Source organism: Gasterosteus aculeatus, chromosome 12, assembly GCF_964276395.1.
Source record: "Gasterosteus aculeatus chromosome 12, fGasAcu3.hap1.1, whole genome shotgun sequence".
In the NCBI taxonomy this organism is placed as follows: Eukaryota; Metazoa; Chordata; class Actinopteri; order Perciformes; family Gasterosteidae; genus Gasterosteus; species Gasterosteus aculeatus.
In genome coordinates, this window is record NC_135700.1 from 2345763 (window position 1) to 2366086 (window position 20324).

The 20324-nt window shown below is 42.1% G+C and overlaps 1 protein-coding gene across 9 annotated transcripts in view; it reads left to right on the forward strand.

Annotated features, from left to right (window-relative positions):
- Window positions 1-20324, forward strand: part of znf536 (zinc finger protein 536) — a 198231-nt gene that overhangs the window by 161627 nt on the left and 16280 nt on the right. For 2 of the 9 annotated variants that reach the window (XM_040202805.2, XM_078085251.1), the window contains exon 9: window positions 15832-18385. The exons of the other annotated variants lie outside the window; for them this stretch is intronic. In XM_040202805.2, coding sequence (XP_040058739.2) covers window positions 15832-15965 — 134 coding nt within the window. In that variant the 3' untranslated portion in view covers window positions 15966-18385. Of the gene's footprint in view, window positions 1-15831; window positions 18386-20324 lie in introns of those variants that run through there. 9 annotated transcript variants of the gene reach the window in all.

Consider the following 20324-nt stretch of genomic DNA (forward strand, 5'->3'; position numbering starts at 1 on the left):
ACAGTGTTAATCTCAACAAACCAATACCCTTAGGCAACAGGACAAGATTTTTGTATCGCAAGCGTTCAGGTTTCTGATTGCAATCTGAGTATTGTAGGAGTTGCATAAACGAATGGTCCATGTGGAAAACAATAGAGGCGGAACACACAAATATGCACTCCAATCGGCCATCGTCTGAGGGTGATGTTAGCTGAACAATAAACTGTGAGCTGGCTACTTGTAAAACAATCCGGGCTTAGATGTTGTGGCTCAACTTCTTTGATCTCAAGTGGCTGATGAAAGTGTAAACAATGACCGGAAGAAGACTGCTCAGCCCGGATATACATTGTCTCGATATCTACAAGCTAAACCGGAGATATATATATATATATATATAATATATATAATTAATGGTGAAACATGAACAATGGTTAGAAGTAATTAGTCCAGACCAGAAGTGCTTTTCCCTTTTCTGCTTTTTTATACTTCACTAATGTCAGAAGGAAAGATTGCGCTACATCATATGACTGTTTGCTAGTTGGCCCCCTTCTCATCCTGCTCTTTGAACTCGAGGAGCTGCCCTTTCATACCTATGTTTTGTCCTAAAGAAATCTCTTTTTGTGTCATGAAGCAATCTGGCTCACAATGTAAAACACGTTATAGATGCCAGTAGAAGCTGCCAGAGTTCTTGGTCGGTTGTTTGTGGTAATTAAACACTGATGCCTACAAATGAAGGTGATAATGATTTATTGATGTTACGATGCTACAAGACGTACATTGAACAATCCGAGGTTTGCTGTAGCTATTGCAGTTTGTTATGAAACCAACATCTGAATGGAAGAACCTTTTGAAGAACCTTGTTCTTCTCCTGGTGCAGCAATGGCTGAATAAACAGTTGAACACCAGCACAAATCGAGTCCTGGCTCGGTTGTCCATTTGGTCCAGAAGGCAACTCGGCAGGACGTGAGCCAGCTCAGCATTCTGGGATAGCTGCCCGGGGGTCCCGGATGACCTCAAGAGTTAAAAGCAAACAGCGGGAAAGATAGACGGAGGCATGGAGTAAGCAAGGAAACTGACAGAGAGACAGGAGAAAGGACGGCTGAGTTATGTGGATGAAGGGGGCGAGGAGATGGAGGGGACGAAGGGTGGTAGGTTTTTGAGAAAGGGGCAGGATGACAGAGAGAAGACGGTAGAGACAGGCAGACGCAAGCAGGAAAACCCCCTCAAAAAATGTATACTGAGATGTGATACAAGAAGAAATGACCAGATATTCAGGAGACCGACAGACAGACAGACGGAGGGTGATGGGGAGGCATCAGATCAGCACAATGGCTTTTGTGGCTCAGGGCCCTTCAAACCAGCAAGGGGAATGTTGTTGCTGCAGCATGCAATGAGTAAGTACGTATAACTGTGTAACAGTTTGTGTTTGTCCTCTTCCTGTTTCCACATGACAACGCCCCCGAGCACAAAGTGAGATCAGTAAATAAAAGCTGTAAGTCCAGTCTGCCCATGCAAAGTACTTGCACGTCGAAAGGCAAAAGGTTTGTGTTATGGCCCCCCATCGAAGAGGAGAGGGACGCCGTAATTGTTTGAATGTGGGAGGGGGGGGTGATTGCACAAAAAAAAGAAGAAAAACCTACAGGGGTTGTTGTGTAACAAATAAAGAAAGAACACTTGGGCAGAAAATTTCAAACCGCTCTTACTTTTAGTCTTACGCACTCAGATGGTTTTAACTTAAAGACAGGCCTTGACCCTCTGTCGAGCTCTGCTATCGAAGAGCACTCGGCCCTTTGTCAGCCTTAACAGCGCTATTGTTGCAGCCAAGTTCTAAACTCTTTGGAAAATAGACTTGAACCCAGGAGAGTAGCTGTTAGAAGTATGTGTGTGTGTGTGGACGGCTCACGGCTTGCCAATGAGACGTTCCCCTCCAACATCGGGCCGACCCATAGAGAACAAGAGATGAAAGAAGGAACGCGAGATGAATGAGTGAAAGAGTTCACAAGACGGACTTAGAAGTTAGTGTGTGTGTGTATGTGTGTGTGTGTGTGTGTGTGTGTGTGTGTGCGTGGAGTAAAGCGAGAGAGGAATTGAGAATGTCGTCCCTCAGATGGACGCGGTGAGCGACATGTCAGATCTGTCATTTCCCCTCATCGCTTTCCCACAGTCGTCTTCTCCTTGGCCCGATAATGACGCTTAAGAAGGTAATGGTGTAAATGAAAGCTGGCCCCCACCGCCACCATCACCCCCAGCAGCCCAAGCTGCATGTCTCTCTACCTCCCTCTCTCCCTTGGGAACAAAGAGGCTTTATTATACCTCCCTGTCAGCGTGGCTCTGTGTCTCACCGCTGTACAATCACTGTTTTCAGCAGCACTGTCAGCATGGGGTAAATGGAGAGCGAGGCTGAGAGAGTGGGCGAGACAGGTAGAGGGAGAATGGGAACCTCTCTCCCAGTGGCAGTATTCAACACTAGTTATCTGTAAGTGCGCCTTTTTGAGGAGGAAGGGGGGGGCATCGTTCGTTTGTTGAAAACGTCTTTGTGCGGACCTTTTTTTCGTTCTTCTTTTTTCTTTAAAAGCTTGAACAGGCAGTGTAATTTATTTGAGGCACGCGTTCACACGGCACACATTAGAACACACAAGCACACACACACACACACACACATACACACACACACACAAACACACACACACACACTCCTTAAGTCGAGAGATATCTTCTTATTGGGGAATCTTTCAATAAATCAATGTGACTTTAAACACATTTCCCAGGCGACGCGGCTGACCTGATAAGAAGTGAACTAATCTCTTTTGAGGCTGCCGGGAGAGCTTTGAACCAAATCTACTGTGCATCTATCACCAAGGTTATTTGTCAATGGCTGCTAATCCCAGGTAAATTTCCCTGGTTTTATATCAGGGGTTCTCATGTCTGAAGTTTCTCGGCCTTGGGAAAATAAGAGAGCGGGCTTACAGAAAGTAGGGGAACAAAAGCAATGTTATGGATTTCAGCAGCCAAACAATGGCTGAGGGAGACAGCAGAGGGGAGGGGGTTAGGGCTCCTTCTTTATGCGTTAGAATGGATGGACACATCGTTATGAAATAGTTTGATATTGAATGCTCATACCATGTGAAATGTATTATTCTTAAGGACACACGGAAGTGAGATGCCATTTTCATTTTTTGTTTTTGAATTTCTACTACAACCACAAAATCAATATCTTTTTTAAAATTATGATTCTCTATCCGATCTGAGCTATCCATAAACAGAAAAAGTGCACTTTCAACAATTGACACATTTTTTTCTAGTGAAGAATAATAAAATAAATGTTTGTGTAGTGTATGTGTATGTGCATATATGTAAATATACTTTATAATGCTTTATAAGTATATTAAGTAGTAGTATAAGTAGTGTAATAGTTTTAACACATTGTAATATTTTTTATAGTCATTGCGTATTCATATTGTTAGAGTGATTGCATTACAAATATATTTTAATCTTTAAGAACTATGGGAATTATAACACAGAGGGACCAGAAATTATAAAAGTAAAATTCTAAAAGGCTTTGTCATGTAATATTAATTTTCATAATGCTGTTAAACAAAAATACTGAGTACATATTGTAGTTATCCAGTGCTATAATAAGTTTATAACATGTCATAAATCGGTTACAATACAAAGACATGGCCATAAATGAAGCGTTACCAAAAGTTGATATATTACACAAAGATGAAATATTTTCTTTAGATGAATAATCACCATTTCCAATATACTTCAACGAGGAAAGCATTTTATGGAAGGAACGAAAAAGGTGTCCGACACACCTTTTTGTGTTAAGTTTCAATGTCACCCGTCACAATCTGCACCCCCCCAAGGTCGGAGCGGAGATCCAGGAAGCTCCGGGGTCACGAGCACCCAATTAGTAGAGCACACAAACTAATCGACGTCTGGTTCAACCATTCCACTCCGCCTATTATAGAAACGCACCATCCCACTACACACACACACACACACACACACAGTAAATAATTGATCGAACAGAAAATGACGAGTTTTCATGTCGCAGACAGTTTTTCTGCAGTCCCTCACACATGGGGAAACATTTCTTTGATTCCCTTTCCTTCTAATTTTTCGTCCTCTCTTTTTTCTTCACTCTGTCTCTTGTAACCCCCCCCCCCCCCCCCCCCCTCCCGGTCCTTCCCGCCCCATGTGTGCAAAAGATCATGGAAAATCTCCTGCCCGTATCTGTCATCTGTCACGCTCTGTGACGAACAGTTTTGATCTCTCGCTCCTCTGTTTACGGCCGCTGTCAGGCCAAAAGAATTGTAGCCGTGAGTGCTTACTCCAGCGCGTAAATAGTTTGACGTGTGGCTCCGTTACAAAGTTGCGGGGAGTAAATAAGGAACTAAACATCCCACGCGGAATTGCAATTAAGTTGTGCGTCTGCTTTATGAAATGTTTGGAGCGGAGTGATTTCTGCTCGCTCTCTTACCATTTCCGAAGTCTTAATATCAAAAGTGTGTGTGTTTGTTGGTGTGTGTGCTTCTTTGTTCCAGGAGGACTCACTGGCTCTACTAGATCAGAGGTTTTTATCATTATGGATAGCACTCTGCCACACACACGCACACACACACACAGATGGGATAATGGCAGAATATGATGCAATTGCTGCTCAATCTTTCCATGGTGAGGTCATGATGTTAAGGTCCAAGTGACATGAAGGATTTAGAGATCATGACTTTCACAGCTGAAATATTCATATTAATACCCAAACAGCCTTAACTCTCAGTTAGTACGACATCACCCCCCACGACCCCCTACCTTATTATATTTTTAATATTTTATTTGTTGGTGTTGTAAATATTTTTGGGGATATCCTTGGACACATTGGGATATCTTGTCTCTTGTTTTGTTATGTTTCAAATGGAACCTTTCTCAGAATTGACATCCTTCAAAAGAGACCGCAAAGGCTGCGATTGAAAACATATTGCTTTAACAAAAAACAAAAAATTGAATACTGAATAATTTGAATCATTTGAAATAATTTATCCTTTTGTAAAATGTTCATTTTTTCATTTTGAGGTAATAATAAAAACCCTTTTTCATTATATATACACATGACACGAAATGTGACAGGGATGTTGATTGTAAGCGGATTGCATTGCATTCAATTGATTTCCATTGAAATACATGTTAAATAACATAATGCCCGTACATTTAAGCATTCCGTTTACAACATGAACTCAATATCAACAGCTTTCATTTCAAAGGATAGTGGTTTCAGCATCGTCCCTCACAAACCAAATTCAGTGCGATCTATCAGAGTGTGCGGCTAAGCGGACAGCTCGGAGACAAATCAGCACGATACACGCAAGGCCGAAAGGAAATGACAAGAACACAAGATGCACAGAAAAGAGAAATGCAGAGAGAGAGGGATTCAGGGAAGAGGGAAAGACGAGGAGGAAGTGGAGGGGTTTGGGTGTAGGGGGGCCGGGGGCGGCGGGGGGGGGGGGGGGGGGGTGATCTTGGAAAGGTTTAGTATATCATAATTATCCCGTTAAGTAACGGCGGAGCGGCCTCCCCGGGGGAATTCGTCTTAAATGGAAGATTTGCAAGGAGAACGGGTCAGAGAGAAAAACGGCTTCCAGTCGGCAGGAAATCCTGTTTACATTTACATAATCATATCAACACTCACTCCTTCTTCTTCGTCTCTTTCTTTTGGGTGCCTTCTCAACCCCAAAAAAAGGAAGAAAAAAATAAGACAAATGAGGGAGGGCTCTAGGCTGCTTCTTGTCAACGTTTGTTGTTCTTTTCTTTTCTTTTTTTTTGCTCGCACTTATTTCCTTAAAAGTGCTGCCAGGGTTGGCAAGAATGCCTCGGTTTTTATTAAATCTGTTGCCAACACCTCTCAACATCCTTCCACCTCATAATGCCCTCTTTAAGTGGAGTTTCTCAGACCTTTTGGCCTGTTTCCCTCGTTTGGCACTGTGAGGAGAAAAAAGGAAAAGAGAAAAAAGCTAAAGCATAAATAAGGAATGGCGTGCCCGGCTGTGTGAGTCTTAATTGAGATCTGCTAAGAGCAGGCAGCAGATGTTTGCAGCAGCAACTGTTGAATCATCAGAGACCACGGAAAGCCTGTGAAACCGTGTTAAAAAAGAAGCCAGGTGCTCCACTTTTATTTACTTATTTATTTTTATTCCTCGCTTTTTTCTTCTCTCTCTCTCTCTCTCTCTATACATCATGGAAAAAGTGAAGCATGATGGGAGAGTGGGTAAGAGGAGTTTTTTAGGAGGGGAAAATTAGAAATGAGAAAAACACAAATATGTGGGTCAGCTATGGTTTAGCAGAGCTAAACTATTGTTAAGTGTCTGCATTATTTATGTATCTGCCAAAAGGAAAATAAGTAGAAACAAATTCCTTGTAGTTACCCCTTCATTTATTTTAAATATACCTCATGATTTACTATAATCCATTTAAATGTAAGTTTTATTGTACATTGCACGGCATTATACGTTGATATTGCAGACATTATTTATCTTACTATAGAATGCATTTGTAGCATCACTCACATCGCAAGTACAGAGAGAGTAAGTCATTGAAGGAAGAGCAACCCAGCATGGACGGGGGGGCGAGTAGAGACTCCTCGCTCACTTCACTCAGCAGGAGCCCTCCGTGTCGTTTTGTTTTTCGAAACCCCGGGACTTCTAACTACATTCACATTGTTTGATTGAAATCCATTGATTTATGCAAAGGAGGCATGTTTCTGCTTTTCTTCTTCTTGAGCCCTCCAATGGTGGGAAGGGGGTGGGGGTTGAGACCGGGCAGCGTGAGAACCACTCGATCTCCAAAAGGCACTGGTGGCCACCTGTTGACCGTCCCTTAATCCCCCGTCATGTTACAGAGAGAGCACAAAGAGACCTGGACACCATCGAGGGACCTGGGGCCAGGTTTTCAATGCGTAATAAGAATTAAGTCCAATGTAGGCATACAAATAAAATGAGTAAAATCCCTATGAATAAAAGACTAGAGTGACACACGTTTGTTAACAAATTAGCAGTGTATCAAGTGATGTACACCCAGTTGGTGGACAGTAAACGTGGTACGCTTGGAGGCCTCTGGAATCAGTACAGTGCTCTTATTTAGAGGGAGCCTTTGATTACATGTGTTTTTCTTCTTAATGATAAAACAAAGTGATATTGAAAGACGGCGTTCAATTGCAACAATGGACTTGAAGTTGTTCAGAGCGCCGTTGCTCCTCTTCCTCCTCTGGTGACTAACATTAACCACCCTTCTCCATTTTCACGATCCAAACACCTCTTTTCTTTTACCTGGAACATTTGACATTACATCACATGATATGTAATTTAGTTGCTTTTATCCACAGCTACTTAGAACAAGTGCATTTCAACCATAAGACCAAGAAAGAAAGTGCAATTTCATCAAATAAGCAAATTTACATCTCTTATTTACATTACATAAGAGCCATAACAAGTACAATTTAAGTGCTGCAGTTTGCTTTGTGTTTTTTAGTCATGGCATAGTTTGAAGAGGTGTGTTTTTAGGTTGCGGCAGAAGATGTAAAGACACTCTGCGGTCCTGATGTCATCAGTGAGCTCCTTCCACCATTTATGAGCCAGGACAGCAAAGACTCGTGATCTAGTCGAGTGTTTTGCTCTCAGTGAGGGAGGAACAAGCAGTTTTGCAGATGCAGAGCGGAGAGTGCGGGTTGGGATGTAGGACTTGACCATGTCCTGGATGTAAGCTGGACCCGATCCATTCTCAGCATGGTACGTGAGCACCAATGTGTCGAACTGAATGCGGGAAGCCACCGGTAGCCAGTCAAGAGAGCGGAGGTAGTGGAGTAGTGTGGGAGAATTTCGGAAGGTTAAAGACCAGTTGAGCTGCTGCATTCTGGATGAGCTGCAGAGGTCGAATGGCGGTAGAAGGGAGACCTGCCAGGAGCGAGTTGCAGTACCCGGGCGGCCTTCTGAGTGAGAAGGGGACGTATTCTCCTGATGTTGTAGAGCGTGTATCTACAGGATCGTATTGTTGCTGCAATGTTGGGAGTCAGGGAGAGTTGGCTGTCAAGTGTCATGCCGAGGTTCCTAGGAGTCAGAGTCGGCGTTAACACAGAGTTGCCAAAGTTAACAGTCAGGTCCTGGGTAGGACAACATATTCCCGAAAGGAAAAGTAGTTCAGTCTTGTCGGGGTTGATTTTCAGATGGTGAGCGGACATCCACTGAGAGATGTCAGTCAGACAGGCAGAGATCCGTGCCGCCACCTGGGTGTCCGAGTGAGGGAAGGAGAGAATTAGTTGGGTGTCCTCAGCATAGCTGTGGTAGGAGAAGCCATGCGAGCGAATGACAGCGCCGAGAGAGTTGGTGTAGAGCGAGAAGAGGAAAGCTTGGGGAACCCCCACTCCTGTGTCACAGCGAACAGTTCTTCATGATTATGAATAATAACTATGATCGCTAAGGCTAGGTTACCCTCCTTCATATCTTGTTATTCTGCCTCTATGGAGACTTCCAGGTTTATTTCCATCTCAGGATCTGCATGAGGCCACTGATTGTTGATATTTAGGAAAGACTCACCAAAACTATCCATTTGTCATGAACGGCCCGGTAGCTCAGGTTCATTACTTGTATACTTTACTTTCCTCTGTGTGTCATTATGAGTGAGTATCATAGACTGTAGCAGGGCAACATACTTAGCGTTGCCCTATATATGCATATTGCCCTATATAATATTGTCCTATTTGCTGCGTACAAACATCCTCCTACTGTGAAGCCCCACTCCTTTTGTATCCTCGTCCTCGTCTTCTTTTGCACTCAAATGAATGGGTTCGGGGATACATTTCAATGGCCGATTAACAGACTCCGTCTTCCTTCCCATCTCCCATCTGGCTTCGTGCCACACCGAATTAGTAACCAGATATGTCACCACCACTGCGCCGGTGCGGATAACGCTGGGCGCTTGTGGGAGGGCCGCGGCTTGCAGATTAGCGGCTACAATTAATACAATTGACTCGCAGGAAGGCCGTCCGCTCTCTTGTGTTTTGTAGTTTTTTGCTACAGCACTTGGAAACCAAGTGGCGGAACACAAGTTTGCAATGCCATATAAAGGAACGGGTTAATATTTGTGCGTTTACATTGGTCAATGCCAAGGACCTTATGAGGGAAATTTAACTTCAACTAGGGGTCATAATGATTAAATAATACACAGTGTATCAGTGTGCTGTAAATACACACATTCGGTCAAAAACTCTATAAAATATCAACTTTTTATCAACATTGGGCTTTTCATTTTTTTAACTGGTTTAATAATTTTTATCATCTCCGCACCACTTTAACCCCCCCATAGTGGTAGTAAAAATAGTAGTAAAATAACAACAGATGATTGTTTTGTATTTTAAACACTGCCATTAAGAGAGGAAGTTTACATTCTAGAGATGTAAGAAAGATAAGACTCACCAAATAGACACACACCCACCCACACTCACACACTCACACAAATAGGTACAGTACCGTGAGTGGAGACACATCTAATAACTGATTCTGAGGGCGCTTATCCAAACATCCACTGGCCTTTAGCCTTATCTCAGAAAATGAGGGAAGGATGTTAGTTCATGTAAGCACAAACCTTTCCCCTGCCGAACTAACGAAAAAAGAAAAGAAAGAAACGTCTATGAGATGACCTCACCTCTTCCTGAACAAAAGCTTCCCTTTCAGAGAAGGCTGTGCAGTCGTGATTCCTAAACTCAAGAGCTCAAATCCTTGATTTCCCCATGAGAACATGAAGGCATCCAAAAGAACAGACACACACAAAGTTGATAATACACACAAAAAAATCCCTTTATTTGGCTGAGATGGAACCAGGGTTCATGGGTAATATGGCAGTTTAATGATTTTTTTTCACTCTCTCTTTTACATTAGACTACAGGCTTTTTTCAAAGCACAGTGTGTCACATGCATTTAAGATGTGGCCTTTCCCCCCTGCACATTCCAACACCATTATGCTACATTGTTGCAGAATAAAAGGCAGTATTATGTTCAAGTCCCCCCCCAGTAAAAAGGGCAGAAGTGGACCGAGTTTTTATCTGCTGAACGAATCAATCAGGATTATGTCAGCTGAAAAGAATCACAGACAGCCGTCGCCAGGCACTGTGTGTCTGTATGTGTGTGTGTGTTACATCCCCTCCTCTCTGTGCAGAGCATGGGAAATTTTGCGTCGGAGGAAAGCACTTGTTGGTTATGAACATGCCCAGCTTGGGGACAAAGATGTCATTTGGGGTCTAAAAAGCAAGATTCTTTCTTCTTTTTCTATTTATATATATTAACCACTCCCCCTCTCAACCCAACCCTTTCTCCTCCTCTGTGGGAGGATTGGAAGGGCACTAATTATCATTTCAGCAGAAATGATTAGGAGATCAAATAGGGATCGAATGCCATTTCCTTCCATTAATGCAGGGGGTTTAGAGTGCCTGTCATGGCTTGGCTTGTCCTAGTGCCTGTGGAGAGAGAAAAAAACAGAAAAAGGGAGGAGAGAAGAATGGATGATGGAGAAAAGGCTTAAGAGGAAGAGGGCAAGGGAGGAACAGGACAGGACAGGGGTTTGGCAGCAGAGAGACACAAGAGTTATTCAGTCAATCATTTGAGTAGGGGAAGATAATTACAGCAACTATTTTTCTTGTGTGATTTTCAAAAATCTGTACTGAACCTGAACTCTGAAAAAGTTATGTTGAGCCACTGCCAGGCTTTTAAGTGTTCCAGGTCCCCTCCAGAAACCCCCGGAGCAGACAAGACAAAATTGACCAATGATCTACGTCATTTATTTTTGTACTTGTACAATGGTGATACTTGAGACAAGAACAGAAGAAAAGTCAAAATTGACGCCGGAGAGACCGAGCTAACAATGCGTTTAGTCCGTAGTATACTGGATAAGGCTCCAAAACTACTGGATCCTACACATCCCATGATGCAGCTTGATAGCATCTCTTTAATAGGGCTCAGTCAAAGCAGAGAGGGGAGCGCCAGAGTGTATATTATACATCAGTTTAATAACACTAAATAAAAAATGTATTGGAAAAGACACTTTACTTCGACAAGCACTGACCAAAATAAAAGTGCGGGTATCTGAAGCAAATTTCCATGGTGACAGTATAGAACAGTCAGATAACGTATTTGGTAAATCGACATCTTTTGATCGTGGGCTTTGAGATTCAACCTCGAAAGTTTGAGGCTAAATGCAAAATGCAGAACAAAACATAAGCGACGCTGAATCAGAACCTAACAAAGTTGGATGTTTCCATTAAAAGATCAGAGAGACTCGAGGTGGATAGCTGGGAGATTAGCAAAAGGGGGCAGGATGGGGAGTGGGGATGAGGTTGTGATTGTTTCAGCACGTCAGATGAGAGAAATGTCAAAGAGAATGTGAGAGATGACCTCTGCGTTCATCGCCCATTAATGACCCTGCAGCTCCCAGCTTCATTTTCCCTCTCATCAAAAACATTAGAAAAAAAGAGAAACATTTCCTCCTGTCTCCAATAGTCATTTCCCCCGCATTGTATTTATGTATTGAAAAAAAAGGTAATAGATCAAGCACATTCCATTATTCTCTTATAAGATCATTAGCAAATATAATTAGATATGAAAGAAAGTAATTTGGAGAGGAGAGGGGAGAAAAGCGCTATCAGGCAGAGAAGACAGATTGTAGCATCAGAGTGTTTGGGCTTAAATTGCTCAGCGGAGGTATTATCAAGCCGGCAATCTTTTAGCCTCAGAAATACTTTTGGAGACAGAGAGCGAAAGATAGAAAGAGGCCAGTAACATTCACTTCATTGTGTTTCCCCAACTGCAATCATTCTGATTTCCTCGCTTTCTTTCTCCTTCTTCTTCTTCCTTCTGGGTCCTGGTGTTCCTCCCATCCTGTCACACGTGTCACTTCACACTAGGCCCGAGAGTTTGATACGAAACCAAAGTGACTTTATAAAAAGAAAACAAGTTGGCATGGAGTTATTACACACACCCACACAATGGAAATAAAGAACAACACATTATCACAGACAACAGGAAACAACTAACCTTTTTTACCCGCTCCTTGCTCATATTGATTCGGCTTTTGTATTATTTTTGCAACTTAAAAAACCCCAGAAATAACACACAAACTGCGCATCGCCTTGAAGTTGCTTTCTTCGTGACGAGCCTCACTCCGCCGCACGCCTCGTCTCTCTCCCTCTCTCTCTCGCTCCGCACCTGCTCTTTGTTGCACCTTAACACCACACTATGTTTGTCTAATGGGATCTGAGTCTTGGAGCCACAAATTTCCCTTTTTTCTCTTTCCCTCTCCTTCCTTTTTCTTCTACTCCTTCTTCTTTAGTGATGCTTTGAGGGGTGGTGGGATAGGAGGGTGGGAAGGGTGCAGAGAAGGGTGGGGGGAGGCAGGGTGGATGTGGATTTTTCTAGTCTTTTGTGCGAATCACAGGGAATGGTAACTATAAACATCCTGTATTCATTAAAACCATCTAAAAATAAAAATTTAGAGAGGGGGGGTGGGGTGCACTCACTTCCTTGCCGCTCCTCCTCGGTGTATACAAGCGGCCTGTGTTATGCCTGGTGTCGCTCATATTTACATATTTATAAATACCGGGCTATACAATGAGACCGTGCCGTGCCAAGAACAACGCATTCTGCTAGCGAAGGGCCCCGAGGCCTGGGAGAGCAAACAAAGGGTTCACTGAGCACCGCCGTGAGCTCCACCTTGAGCTCCACCCGGAGCTCCACCTCGAGCTCCTCTCTCAGCTTCACCATAAGCTCCATCCTGACCTCCACCCTGTGCTCCACCCTTAGCGCCACCCTGGGAGCTCTTGTGGTGACTTGTAAGGTGATGCTTTTCGAATGCATTATAATCACTTACTGCACAGTACAATGTTTTTCTAAGTGGTCATTGTTTGCTTTGAGTGAAAAATGAAAAATGTAAGCTTAAACTTTACTGTACAAAACACTATAAAAATGTGTTTCTAATTTATTAGCCGGTCTCAACTGTCTTGTAGGCAATGTCCAGTCGAGAGTCAACTGGAGACTCGCGACTGGACATTGCAACCAAAGAAATGTTCTTTTTACATCTGCCATCATTTTAACACACACCAGTAGAAAGCGGTGATGAGAAAAATACAAGCAGTATTTGGTAGAACAAGTGAAACAATTGAATAAACTTACCATCACAAATAGGAACAGATGTCGGAAGGCATTTCTATCAAATGTGTTTAGTAGAGGATTTTAAATAGTGAATAATATGTATCACATATATCCTCAATAGATCATCAATCTCTGAACATATGGTGATCCAGATCGGTTGAACTGCTCCTTTAAGTGCATGATTTCAACATCTATTAGTGACATTTAGAAAACCTTGAAGTTTAAAACAAAATGTCAGCTAAGTGTAGCTTTCGGCCCTTTTTAAAAATATTGATTAACTTTCAGAAATCTATATTTGTGAACCTTAATGGTTATCTGCTGAAGTGCTGAAACAGAGTCATTAATCTGAGCGGTACATATTCTCAGGAAACAGCTTCTACTTGGTGAGTGGTGTCTTTTGTGACGTCTCGCTATTAACATCAGGTGGTGCATCTGACACCAGGCTCTCGCACTTATTCACACACACACACACACACAGTCCGGTTCGTCCCAGCGCGGCCTACCGACACATGCTCTGAGTGCGGTGGTACGCCATTGTTCCATTTATCCATTCTGTTAAGCATGACACATGTATTACCGGTGGATGGATCCTGGAGCTGTGTGTCCTCACACCATATGTTTCTGAAGGTCCTCCTATCCCCTCCAATAAGCACCCTGTCTCTGTCTGCCACCAGGGGGCGCATGTTTTCATCGTATTAAAAGAGATCTTGAAGAACCTGGGCATGTATTGTAGACTGCACCTCCTTAGATACAATAATATTTTGCATGGCTCATTTGATGAACCAATGGCAGGCAGCTTTTTTCGGTGTGTGAGGTGCATCTGCCGTCTACCCGAATGGGAAATTAAAAACTGCAAGAGGGAAGCTATGCTAAATGTATAAAGTTGGCCAGGAAATCCCCCCCACCCTTCCCCCACCCTTCGCAATGGCAGTTGTTTGGGGAGAAGGAGCATCGTGCTTAAATAATAACATTCCAGGTGGCTTGGTTAATGAACAGTGAAAATCAAATATGGGGCCCTAATCTGGAACTCGTTATAGAAAGTTTCTTTACAGGGAAATCAAAGGGAGGAAGTGCCCTTGGGGAGAGCAAGGCACTTTTTAAAGCATCTACATTTTTTTTTTTCTAGCATTTATTTTTATTTTGGTTTATTTCTATTATGTTATTGCACATTGAATAACATGTATTCATTTATAATGGACATCAGAAGACAAGTGAGCTGTATGTGGCTTTTTTGACTATTTTCAGTGTAGAGCTCAAATGATATGCTCAGTTATATCTGACTCCACCACAAACACGTTGAATCTGAATCAGGAGGGAAAGGTCTGGTCTGAATGTGGAGGCGTGTGCTCAGATGTCTGATATGCGCAGCCTTCAGTGTCTCTTTTACTGTCTTAGCTTGCCATCTTGTGGTGACAAGTGGACATAAAATCAACCCTTTGTTAGTGAGGAATTCTAATGCAATAGTTTGATGGGGTAACACCAGTTAGAGACCAACCCTTCACATACAAAGCTCCGCTCTCACAGACGGTCGGTGTAACACTACTTTGATCTAATCACATTTGATCTCATATGTTCCACCTTTTCAATATATCAGTAGAGCAAAAACATCCCAAAAGAGCATTTGTAAACATCCTTTCACCAGACGGATCGGAGGAGAAGTACGAGGAGCACTAAAAGCAAAAACCCATATGAGACGCGCAGGAAACAGTCATTACTCAGCGCTGAACCCAAGATGTTTTATCACGTTATTAGCTCTTTATTTTCCCTCTGCTACTACGCCGCCACTTCCATCCATCTTCATATCCATTCAGTCCTGCAAAAAGAAACAAAAAATAAAAAACACAACTCAAATAAACCGGTGTTTTAATTTGGTTTTGTCAGATTCATTACGCCACTTTAAAAAAACATGACATGCAAATGTGTTCGTCCGTGTTCTATTGCAAAATAATTTTAGAATATGATGCAGAGGGAATGAAAGTGTAGAAAAAGCACCAAGGGGGAGTTGTATTATTTGCTGCGGGATCTAATTACAGTTATGTATTTCTCACTAACTCACAACTTTTTTAAACCTTCTATTAGATTTACTCACTTCCCTCCTGACCTGCTGTCACATTTCCTGTCGGACATACAGTATTAGCTGAGCTGACATAATTGTTACAAGCACGAGCTCCTCCAGTTGTCATAACCATAATGTGTAAGCGTCTCATATAGTTTCAGAAATGGGCATTCACAAAAGGAACTGTAGTACTGCTGACCTGCTGCTTATGAAAGAGGGTTTTCTTTTCTTGCTATCAGTGACTGGCTGTGACTGGGGTAGAAGTAAAAGAATAACAGAGTTGCCCAAGAATTCAGTGCAAATAAATAATAACGATGCACTTATGCACTTAAGTGTGCCGATGCCTTCGGCTTCATTTGTCCATCGGTATTTGATAATTATTAGATAATTATTATTATTAGTGGCCCATTGTACAAAGCTGACAGTCTCAAATATATCATCCATCCATCTGGCCCCACCTGACCGTATATTGCAATGCTTAGGTTGTGTGTGTGTGTGTGTGTGTGTGTGTGTGTGTGTGTGTGCATGCGTGTGTGCTGCATGGTGGTTTCAGTGTGTTGGGTCCGTGGTGCTAATCTGCCTCTTCTCTTATTCTCTCATTGGCCGTAGTGCATCTCTGGGTAGGAGAGGAGGACCAACCAATGACCCACGACCCCGCGCTGACCCACGACCTTAACCACCCTAACAACCATAACCTAGGCGACCCAGAGGGGCTGGACGCCCGCGCTGTAAACAAAGACTAACGGCACCACACCGGAGCAAGGCAGGAGGAGGAGGATGGTGATGATGAAGGCGATGAGGAGGAGGATGAAGGATGAATGAAGGAGTACACTTTAACAAAGACTTTATTTAAGATGAAAAAAAAAACACATACTACCGTCAGAGTGAAGAGAAGGCGCGAGCTATATGAAGGAAAGTGTGGGACAGTTTCCTGTTGGGGACGGAAGTGAGATTGCTTGGACACTACAGGAAGTGCGGGCTTCTTCCCTGCGCGCTCCACCTGGGGCCCGATGCCCTCTTGTCTTTGTTCTCTTCTCTCTATACAATGTTATTTTCTCCTTTTTGTTTGATGAAACTACCTGTCTGATTAGCACTTCCTGTAACCGCCACCGCAGATCTCTGATACATTCCTTAAGCTAGTAAGGTGTGTCTTTTTTTAAGAAGAAAAAAGTAGGACTGAAGTGTAGTGCTAATCGAATGCTTTCAAAGACATTTTCTCTCCTGTTGAATAAAGAAGAAGACATTATTTCACCATTTTATCGTACCTGGAATGTATTCTACCCTAGGTTAGAAACTTGACTTTACCGGGGTTGTTGACAGAGACCAAGCACATTTTCCTGTCAGTCACATGAGTCCCCATGATGCATCACACCGGTTATGGTTAAGGGGCGGGGCACCATATGACAATCTGCAATGCAAGAAAAAAAGAAACACATACCGCTCAGTTTACTTTGATGGTGGTGCTAATGATGATTGTGAAGAAGAAAGACTATTCAAACTGCCCTAAATGTACTTATAATATTACTGTATACACCCCCCCATCCCTCTCTCTCTTTCCATACCCGGGCCAGTACAGGCCTTTACCCTGCTATGTGGTGTTTTTTTGTAAACATCTTTCTTGTTCTTGTATAATTCGACACAGCGCCCATATTCACGTAATGTACATAGAGAGATATACAGTAGTAAACAACAGATTTAAAGTATTTGTGACAAGCAAAAAGCAAAGACGTGACAGTAGTTTACAAGGACACACTCCACAAAAAGGAGGGCGTTCTTCAGTTTAACTGAGGAGAATTTCAAAAAAAAGAAAAAGAAAAAAGGGGGAACAGTTGGTTTCTCTATCCCCTCCACCCCTCTCTCCATCTCTCATGTCAACCTCAAGGACTTTAGTGTTGCAGATGTTTCTAAAATACTGCCACCGATCATTGTTGCACAGTGTTACTGACTACTGAAAAATGGTTTGATGTATTTACTTTAAGATGAGTACAAAAATATAAAAGAACAAAAAAAACTGGAAAAAAAGACATATTGTGTATAGCCTTAGATACAAGTCATCTGTTATTGCTTCTACACTATGTAGCTGTGCTAGACTTTAGGATGTAGGGTTGATTTTCATTTTATTTTATTTTTTTATATGTATTGTACATTAATGCCTTGTCCATATAATGATCAAAAAAAGAGGAAAAAGATGACAATCGTCTCCTGTGCTGCAAACATATTTGCCCCCATATATACAGAATCAATTATGCATAGACGGACTTAATCCTTTCTTATATCTTTCATTGGTTTCGGTTTTCTGAAGTATTTTGCACTGTGATAGTATTATAAATCCAACCTATACAGTACAAAACTAGCTAACTAACTAAACAGAAAGTGTGTGTTTGTGTGTCCCTTGGCATTGTGAAATGTTTCTACGTCATTTTTTCGTGAAACCCAGAGAAGAATTCTAATGCGGTGTGTACAGTCCAACTATGATACTGATTTCAGTGTGAGCATCCCCTATACTGTATGTGGCTTAGACAAATTTCCCTACCCCCCCTCAAATTCTTTTGTAAGCAATTTCCCCTTGTTGGCCTGCAGCATAAGGCCTGTTTCGCTTTAGCCTGCCTGGTTTTCTGTGCTCAAATTCCACCTCGAGGAGATTTTGATGAAGTACAGCCTCTGTTTTGTTTTTATTCTCATTTTAATTTGATTCATGTAGACTACAAATAACCATTATTTCAATTCCAACACGCCAGGAAAGGAGGGGATAACATGCTAAAATAATAAAGAGTGAGACATGAAAAGTGATGGTTCTAGGGAAATATAACAGGGTGTTTTGATGGGAGGGATTGTGGAAGTGGGGTCCGAGTGAACCAATCAGACGGATCCAGCTGGAGGCACTGACCAGTGGCTTTGACCTTTGACCCCATCTCTGTTTTCCAGGTGTGTAAAAAAGAGAGATTAATGGCGAGAGTCTCATTAGGGCTCTCCCCGTCTCTGAACCAGCTATAATGAGCATTCCACTCCACATATTATGTACAAAACCTGTCTTGTGAGCTGAACACTCTTTATGTTTCACTGTACCCTCATGGCAGATGCTTTGTTTTGTAACTACTGAACTGTACTTATAGTAAAAATAAAATGTATTCCAACTAAAAAAAGAAAAAAATGGATCCTCATAGAGCAAACAGCCTGTTTCATGCTTTTTTCTATCTGAGTAACAAGGGGGGAGGTGGCCACCGGTGCGATCAGAAGTGGGTAAACAGTTTGGGGGGGTTAGAGCCGCCACTCCCAACCCAACTTATTGTCTCTCAATAAATGTTAAGGGAAAGCTTCACACACTGCGATTGTGATGTTGAATACACACAACAAAATCACTGCCTGCACCACTTTGTCTACCAAAGGCGTCCGTAAAGTAGCAGTAGTGAAAACACTGAGATGATGGGAACACGAAGCGTCCCCCGAGGCTAAACAGACATTTTAATGAGACATCTTTGTCTACTGCCTCCTCTGCATCTGTGATAATATACGGACATTAAGGTGGAAGACGAACTCTGATGCATGGATGGATCGCTGAAAGGGAGCTACCAGGACTGGACCTGCCAGAGGAACTCTGAGCATTCCCGGGTTGCTCAGAGCGCCACCCAAGGGTCCTCTCTAGGTCCCTTGTCACTAACCCCGGGGCTTAGCTGGGCTAGCTAGCAGCAGGCTAATGTCCGCAAACGTGACTCATTAGCCACAGCAAGTTACAGCGGATTAACTTTGTGTGGAAGTTCACTGCTACTTCTCACACAGTTAGTCCTACAAATCATCTTGCTGATAATTCACAAATTAAGGAAATGTTCCCTTACCTTTTTGGCAAAAACATAAAACCAAAAGAAAAGAAAGACAGGATTGAGGAAGAAATTTTTCCTCAATTTCTCAGTCCTTCTCTCTCTCTCTCATTCTCTAGTCCCAGTCATGCGACCACATACAAGTATGTCAATGACCTGAAATCAAATGACCTACTTCTATCAAAAAGGAAAGGCACTTTTCTTCTATATTCTTCTATATTCTATATATTCTATATTCTTATTCAAGAACATTACATTTTATCACACAATAAATGAAATACACATTTAACCTTACCTTTTAATGAACTGTTTTCTTTTATCAATTGAATCAAACTATTAACTAACCTTGGATTTATGCATGTGTTGTACTTGGGCTGCATATGAATAACTCAATATAGTTCTACAAGTGACTACAAAGAAATGCTAAATAAGTACACATAACAAACCAACTACAAATAGATATGACTACAAAAAGGGGCTGAAGGACAACAAATAATCCAAATCCGATGACTCCAAAGATACAAAAACAAAACCACAAATAAACAAAGCTGTAAAATACCAAATCGATGAACATAGAATACAGAGTAACTACAAAAAGACATCCAGGAACAAAACAACAACAGAGAAGAGGCTGTACGATTACTAAGCCTTTAAGTGTCCCCTACTGTGTGTGGGAGAGGTGCTGGAGCCTTTTGCCCAGGACAGGGGGCCCACTGGCTTATATCCACGCTCTCATCTGAAAGCAGGTTTCTTTTTGGAAATATATAATAGTGTGTGTATCTCATTTCTGGTTTAAGTAGACAAAGTCAGGCTATATTATCAACAGCTTGAACTAAATGTGACTCGTTCGGTAGAATATGTATTACCCGCACAGTCAGGTGTTGGCAGGGCTTACATGTTCTGCAGCCTAGAATAGAAGTAAATGTTGTTGAATTCTGAAAGCTTTATTAAGAAACCCTGAAGACATGAGGATAACAATTTACTGTGAAATGTTTTTATGGGATCACATCTCTGATAAAGATTCTGTACTCTGTAATTATTGAAAAGAGTTGTCCCTTATTTGGTTCATATTATTCCATTGCATATTGCAAATCAGTATCCGCCTGCTGCACCTCTTGACAATCAATTAAATAGAATAAAATAAACTTTCTTTACATGTTTTAGTGTTCTGCCAAATCACTTTTACCCCCGAGTGTGCACAAAAAAAATTAAGTCCTAAATTCATTTGAGAAAAACTTTTTTTGAAACCTTTTACGTCAAAATGGTCGCTGAAGACTATGGATGGGT